The sequence below is a fragment of the Silurus meridionalis genome, chromosome 16, assembly GCF_014805685.1.
Source record: "Silurus meridionalis isolate SWU-2019-XX chromosome 16, ASM1480568v1, whole genome shotgun sequence".
NCBI lineage: Eukaryota > Metazoa > Chordata > Actinopteri > Siluriformes > Siluridae > Silurus > Silurus meridionalis.
In genome coordinates this window covers 1915001-1922500 of record NC_060899.1, presented here as the reverse complement: position 1 = coordinate 1922500, position 7500 = coordinate 1915001, and the positions used below count along the sequence as shown (strand labels likewise).

General features: G+C 40.0%; 1 protein-coding gene across 1 annotated transcript in view; it reads right to left on the bottom strand.

Annotated features, from left to right (window-relative positions):
- Positions 1-4002: 4002 nt before the first annotated feature.
- The window catches only part of LOC124398713 (suppressor of cytokine signaling 2-like), a 6074-nt gene continuing 2576 nt past the window's right edge, over positions 4003-7500 (bottom strand). Inside the window, exons 2-3 of the mRNA XM_046868978.1 lie at positions 7025-7278; positions 4003-4916 (exon numbers count right to left, since the gene is read on the bottom strand). Coding sequence (XP_046724934.1) covers positions 4429-4916; positions 7025-7271 — 735 coding nt within the window. The 5' untranslated portion in view covers positions 7272-7278 and the 3' untranslated portion in view covers positions 4003-4428. The remainder of the gene's footprint in view (positions 4917-7024; positions 7279-7500) is intronic.

The window sequence follows — 7500 nt, the reverse complement described above, 5'->3', positions numbered from 1 at the left end:
GTGTGATATGTGTTCTTTTGCACATTTGCTGTAACTCTTAATGCAATCTATCCAATGAACCCTAAAGAACCCTTGAAGAACCAAGAGTGTATAAAGTACCAAGAGCTGAACTTTAAAGATGTTACAGGTTCTAGATCCAGAATTGCAGAATGAGTAATAGTGTGGCGTTTGTTTAATCCTGGGGTTTTTCTCAGTCTTAGGCCTTCAGGATCAGCAATGTCTCTCTACTGGTCTAAACTCTATCAAAATCACTGCTTTTCCATGAATACACATTAAATTATTCCCAATAGTCTATTCTCTTTATTTCATAGTGTTTCTCTCGGTTGCACTGCTTCCTGCTGTGTCTCAACATCACGTGTTGCCAAGATTGAAGAAATCCTGATCGAGGCCTTCAGAATGAATAGTGCACTTACAGTGAACAGTTCATGCTGCTTGAAGCTGTTGCTTTAACCAATCAGATTTTGAGTTGGTGCCACTGGGGCCCTCTAGCAGGTGTACAATAACATTGGCATTTTCACGTCCTTTGATTGGATGGTCAGAGAGCCACTAGTCAGAGCTCTAGAAGCTTTTCAAGAAAAGCTGGACTTCTTGAGGAAAAGTCGACTTCTTCTTCTTTCAGCTTGTCCCATTAGGGGGCGCCACAGTGGATCATCCGTCTCCATCCCCCCCTGTCCTCTACATCTGCCTCTTTCAAACCAACTACCTGCATGTCTTCCCTCACCACATCCATAAACCTCCTCCTTGGTCTTCCTCTTTTCCTTCTTCCTGGTGGCTCCATCCTCAGCATTCTCCTACTGATATACCCCATGTCCCTCCTCTGCACATGTCCAAACCATCTCAATCTCACCTCCCTCACCTTGTCTCCAAAACGTCCTACATGCATTGTCCCTCTAATAAACTCATTTCTAATCCTGTCCATCGTCATCACTCCCAACAAACATCTCAACATCTTCAGCTCTGCTACCTCCAGCTCCACCTCCTGTCTTTTACTTACTGCCACTGTCTCTAAACCATACAACATCACGCTGCTTTATATATGACAGGATTTCTTAACCAGCAGGTTCCCTAATGAATCAACTTTTTGATAAAACTCTTTTAAGTGAAGGTCTTTCTAGTCATGTTCCTGACTCTCAGCCGTGTTTAATGTTAACGCATGGATGTGTGCTGTATTGGTATAACACACATTTGCAGAGCTTTATTGATTTTTGATCATTTTAACTACATTTATTTTTGGGAAAACACAAACACATACTAATGATTGTTCATTAGAATAAAGTGTAAGGTTACTAATCATCGATTTGACCCATAGTTCAGGATAAAACCATTTAGGGTTCAGCTCATATTGGTGCGTTGAGGAAAAATAATGCGTGAAAAAAAGAAGAAAGTTCTAGAATTTCAGTGACTACTGGAAATGTTTGCATTTCAGTTTTACACTTTATCTTGAGTAACACTTTTCCATTCTCCTTTCCAGGTTCTCAGATATTCTATTAATACAAGCAGTTAAACCTGCTTGAAATTTCCCAGGTGCCTCATACTTATCTTCTTTTTTTTTCTCTTTGAAATTTTCACACCTGAACTTTTCGGTTGAATTTGGACCCCAGTCATGCAAATGAAAATTATCGAACGATGATCATTTAAATAAATTTGTATAAGTATCTTGTCAGTGCAGCTTCTGAGCCAATATTTTGTTATTGTGCTTTTATTAAATAGGTGTAGGATTTTCTTTTAATACTTTACTGAGTTTTTTTCTTGAAGTTTTAAAGGTTTTAATTTGGTACATTGCAAACTTTTTTATATTCACAATGCACACTGATATTCATAATAAAAAGATAACTATAGTAAATACATCCAAATTCTTACACAAACAAGTACCACCTATAAAAAACACCCACACGGTTTTACAATAAAGCTGAAAGCACACAATGATTCAGGACGTCTTTGGAAGCTGGAGCATAAAAGTTGTCCTTCACTTGAACTAGGAGATGCAAACCTGTTCCAGCATGACAATGCCCCTGTGGGAAGATGTGGAAGATCTCCTGCTATAGAGATCAAACCCTATTTCAACACCTTTGGGATGAATGTAAACGCTGACTGCACACCAGGCCTCCTCACACCCCTATCTACATCATTACACAGTTTTATTAGCATCTTTCTAGCTGATCTTCACAAAACCTCACTAAATCTTGTGGAACATCTTCCCAGAAGAGTGGAGCTCAGAAACTGGTGACTAAATGTGGAATTCAGAAAGTGAGTACCAATTTTATGGTCAGGTGTCCACAAACACCTGACCAGACTAAACTGAACAAAGACCAAAGTTTCTCACCAGTCATTCATTCATCCTAAGTTACTGGATACAATCATTTAAATTAGACTACTAGATTCTGTTTCTTTATGCATATAAAACTGAATAAACCCTTAAATAAAAACACAATCAGGTACAAACAAACAAACAAACAAACAAAAAACCCAATGTGAGTTATTATGAACCGTGTTATAATGATGTAGCTGAGGTTGAGGAACTGTTAGAGCGGTTAAATGGTTTACCATGCTGACACGGCAGAATTCACTGTGGCCTGGATTTGGCCACACCCACTTTCAGGGCAATATTTTGTGAGAGTTTAGCTAAAAACATTTTAGCATAATTTATCTAATCTGTTGTGACAGCTATCTGTTCAACACAGTCTCACCCCACATCGTCACATATCGACGCTGTGGATGTTGCGTCGGACGGCGTCCACATCCGACGCCGAGGGTACCCCCTTTGCGTCGCTTTTCGACGTAGAGGGACGGGAAACCCTTCGCTTCGCTTTTTGACGCAGATAGACGGAACCCAATTTGCGGGTTACGGTTAGGGTTTGGGTTAGGGTTAGGGTTCGGGTTAGGGTTAGGGTTAGGGTTAGGGCTACGGACATCTTCAGGATTTTTCGAAATTTAAAAATTATTCCTGTACACTTATTATGATAGATAATACTTTATTCAGTGTATAGGACAGCGATCTGCGTTGAAAAGTGTAGCACACGGGCTCTCAACCATCTGCGTCGAAAAGCGAGGCGAGGGGAGGTACCGTCTCTCTACGTCAAAAAACGCCGTCCGACGCAACATCCACAGCGTCGATATGTGACGATGTGGGGTGAGACTGCCCTGATCTGTTAGCATTCAGGCTAAACATGGGTGACAAATGAAAGGAAATATAAACCAGTGTCTAGATCACGGTTTGACTCAAAACGTCTACATTATAAAAAAAAAGAATGCAAATTAGGTTTATCCTTTGCCCCCATATTAAAAATCATCTGATGCTAGAAAGATTAGCATTCATTGATCCAGAACAAATCCACAGACAAGTCAAGTCAAAGGGACTTTTTAGATGATTTGACGTGACATTACCTTTAATGTGACTCATTCTTTATATTATTTCTCCACACAGCGATTAGCTGATGCTAGCTTTTAAAAGGGAGGATAAATTACAATTCAGGAAACCAAAAATCAGTGATTTGAAGTGCACACTTCTTTATTTGTGATTGTTTTTCTCCGAACTTGTACTTCGATTGAATCATCTCAATAATATTCATGTAGGAACATCAATCACGTTTGGTCAGAATTTTTAGCTTTTTTGTTTTTTCCGCTGCATTTGATAGTTTATTATGAATAAAAGGCATGAAGCTGATTTTAAATAATGGCATAGTGATGGATTTATAAATTATAGACAATAAAAAAATTATCCTATGGATGGAGTGTGTCGCTTGTGTTATACCGGAATTTTGTTCAATTTAGTGAAAAAAAAAGAAAATAGTATTTCAGTATAGTTTTGGATATAATCCCAGGCAGCTGTTGAAACATCAGAGTCTATCAACTTGGTCACATGCACAACATTTCTCTACTCATTACTGACATTAAACCTCAAACTACAAACCACCGGGTTTCATTCATATGGATTATATATATATATATATATATATATATATATATATATATATATATATATATATATATAAAACATTTTTTTTTTTTACAAAAATCCAATATGATAATATCAAGAATAATTTAATAGCATAAATTCATATTTTATAATGATTTAAAAACTATGGCTTGTGTGTGTGTGTGTGTGTGTGTGTGTGTGTCTGTGTGTGTGTGTGTCTGTGTGTCTGTGTGTCTGTGTGTGAGTTTGATTTGCAAGAACTCATGATCCAGATCATATATAAAGCTCTGATTGGTTGAGGTATGGGTGAGGGGGCGGGGTTAGTGCTAGTAGATAAATAAACTAGAATTATACCAAATCCGATGTGATATAATGGATTATGTGTGAGATCAGCTTGTGATGATTGATCTGGTATGAAATATTCTGAGGACTTTGGGGGAGGAGCCCAAAATTTTGCCGGATTATATCAGGAAATATTGAAATAACAAATAAAACTGAATACTGCAGACGGTCTAGAGTACAAACGGATATTCCCGCAGGTAGTCTTTCAGCTTTTCAGGTAAAGGTAGATCTCTGTGGTCGTGAGAGTGCTGGTTTATAAGGACACGACACAGGTGCTGTAAACTGGGTGCCTCCTTGCGCAGCGGATTGGCGAGTTTCAGCTGCAGTGTGTTTTCCGTCGTGCCGGTCGGAGGGGTATCGGGGTCCGAACCGAGCTCTCGGTGTGCCACCTGCCTGCGATAAGCCAGAGTGTAATACTGCACCAAGTCCACCGCTCCCTTAAACTGGCGGAGATGAGGCCGAGCCATCACTACCGAGTCGAAGCCGAAGTGACCGTTTGAGTACTCGATACGCAGGTGCGTAGGCCCGAGCTCGGTTTTCACCGATAGTGTGAGGAGGTACCCCGGGTTCGAGCTGTCTCTTATGAGGAAGGATCCAAACAGAGCCTCGTTCAGAAGCTGCTTAGCCTCGGCTGCCGTTATCGAGCCCCAGTACCAGCCTGCAGAAACGAAATTTTAGACACATTTTTTTATCAAAGCAGCAACTGTGAACATCCAACTATACGATTAGTATGAACTTGTTTTTGAACATCTCATTCCACATGTCTGTTATAATAACCTCCACTCTTCTGGGGTGATGTTCCACTTGATTTTCTGGAGATTCATTCAGACACAAGGGTGTGAGTAAAGTCAGGTAGTGATGTAGCTGAGAAGGTGAGGAGGTTTCTGGGGTGCACGTTCACATTCATCTCAAAGGTGTTCGACCCAGGTAAACCCATGTAAAGCAGAGCCCACCTACATCAGTACCTGACTTATACACTGTATAACGTTCCATCATACCTTGCACTAAAATACTACTCCTAATTTTTATCTGTTTACGGTTACTTTTAATGTTGTTGAACATCACCAGAATTTCTTTCCCTTGATATTAACAGGGACCTACATTGTTTTTGTTGTTTTTTTATTTTTGTTTTTTTTTACAAATCTCCCCATGTCCCCGGTTTCCTCTGGGTTCTCTCCAGGTTTTCTCCCACCTCCCAAAAAAATGCTGGTAGATTGATTGGCTTTAAATAATTGCCCCCAGGTGCGCAGGTGTTCTTATGTAATGCCTGTTCAGGTTGTATTCCTGCCTCAGGCTCAGGATTGCGGTTGGTTTGTGATCGACCACGATAAAGCGCCTTTCCTTTAAAACGATCGGCTTCCTGGGACTCCAGAAACACCGCATACTTATTATAATAATCACAAACATGAGGTTCGATTACAACACCGCATTTTATTCATTTTTCTTCCCAAAAGGAATAATTTAGGGAAACATTTTATCCTTTACAAAAATATTCCATTTAAAACCAAAACTTTCTTTTAGAAAAACTTTATATGAATAAATTCGCAATTTGATATGCTCTTATAATGCCAATAAAACATTATTAATTATTTACTATAAACAGATTCACTTTTTTAATGATTTGTTTTACCATAGTAAACAAAAATCTATTGTTCAGTTTTTTTCATGTATCATTTTATTTACTTTCCCATTATAGCAGTAATACTGTATATTAACATGTGTAAATATGTAATAATAATAATATTTTGGTCTTTTGCCAAACCAAATAAATCAGTCACACACCACCACATTATGCAACCAAAAGTATTGGGACACCCCACTTTTTTTCCCACCCTGTAGATGTGCTTCTTCTCCGAACTGTTACCACAATTTCAAAGACACACAATGGTATCGGGCGACTTCGGATGCGGCATCGTTGAAATGTTGCGTTCATTTGAACTTGTCCCAGCATGACGATGCCCCTGTGCATTAAAACCAGCACCATGAAGATCTGCTTTCCATGGGTTGGAAGATCTCCTGCCATAGAGCTCCAACCCTATGGAACATGATGGGTTTTTCATGCTGACTGCACTCAAGGCCTCCTCACGTCACCTACCTGACTTTACTAACACCAATGTAGCTAAATGAATCTCCAAAAATCTCCACTAAGTCTACTGGAACATCTTCCCAGAAGAGTGGAGCTCATTATAGTGTTATTTGTAGAGACTAAATGTGGAATGTGGTTATGTTCAAAACAGAGAATGTTCTGAATCTCATGCTCAGGTGTCCACATACTTTTGTCCATATAGTGTATAATGTTTTATTCTGTCTTGTACTGAAATACTGCTTATGGAGGGCAGATGAAGCGGAGTCGCAGTTACTAACCGTCTTACTAATGAACAGCACGTCATTTTTATCCGTTAACGATTACTTTTCATGCTGTGGAACCTCACCAGCATCTCGTTATTGTCATGTTACTGAGAAAGCTGAACAGTTATACCTCTGAAACTGGAGACTCCTTCTGTAATTGTTACGTCAATGTCTTCTTACGGGAAAATTTAATACTCCCAACGCGAGTCCTTTGGAACGAGCTGTTGCTATGGAAACGCTAACATTTCCGACCGGACGCATTGATTTTAACCGTGCTGTTATAGTAAACTGACATCTTCCGACCAATCGGAATCCAGAATTCACCAGCAATAATCCTGAAAGACTTCCTCTATTCCACTAAAACTTGCTCAGTGAAGATCATTTGGGATTTTAGAGGTTAACTGGCTTTTCACTCACCCGACTCGTGAAGGTGCGTCATAGCATTCTGTAATCTCTGGGCTTCCTCGGATGAATCCACTCGGTTCGGCTCCAGCCTGCGCTCCTTTACTCGTATTCCACGATCAAGTTTTTCAGGATTGAGGTCCGGGTCGATCTCAGGATTCCAGGGCTGCTCGGCACGGTGCTCATCGAGCCTGCAGTTTCCACTCGGGGCCACGAACGCTTCGTTCTTCGCTGACTTGGAGACGCACTGTGTGTGCCCCATCCAAAATCTGCAGCATTTTTTTAAAAGAGGAGAAAATACGAGCAATGAAAGAGAAGAATAAACCACGTTCATGTGTTCGGCTTGACACGGGAAATCGAATCCTCACAGGCTTTCCTGCTGAAGGATAGACGTTTGTTCAGAACAGCTTTCAGGACTCGTTCCAAAAATCTGATCTATCAGACGACAGAAATCCAGAACGTGAAAACGTCCGACATGCCGTTTCACTTCA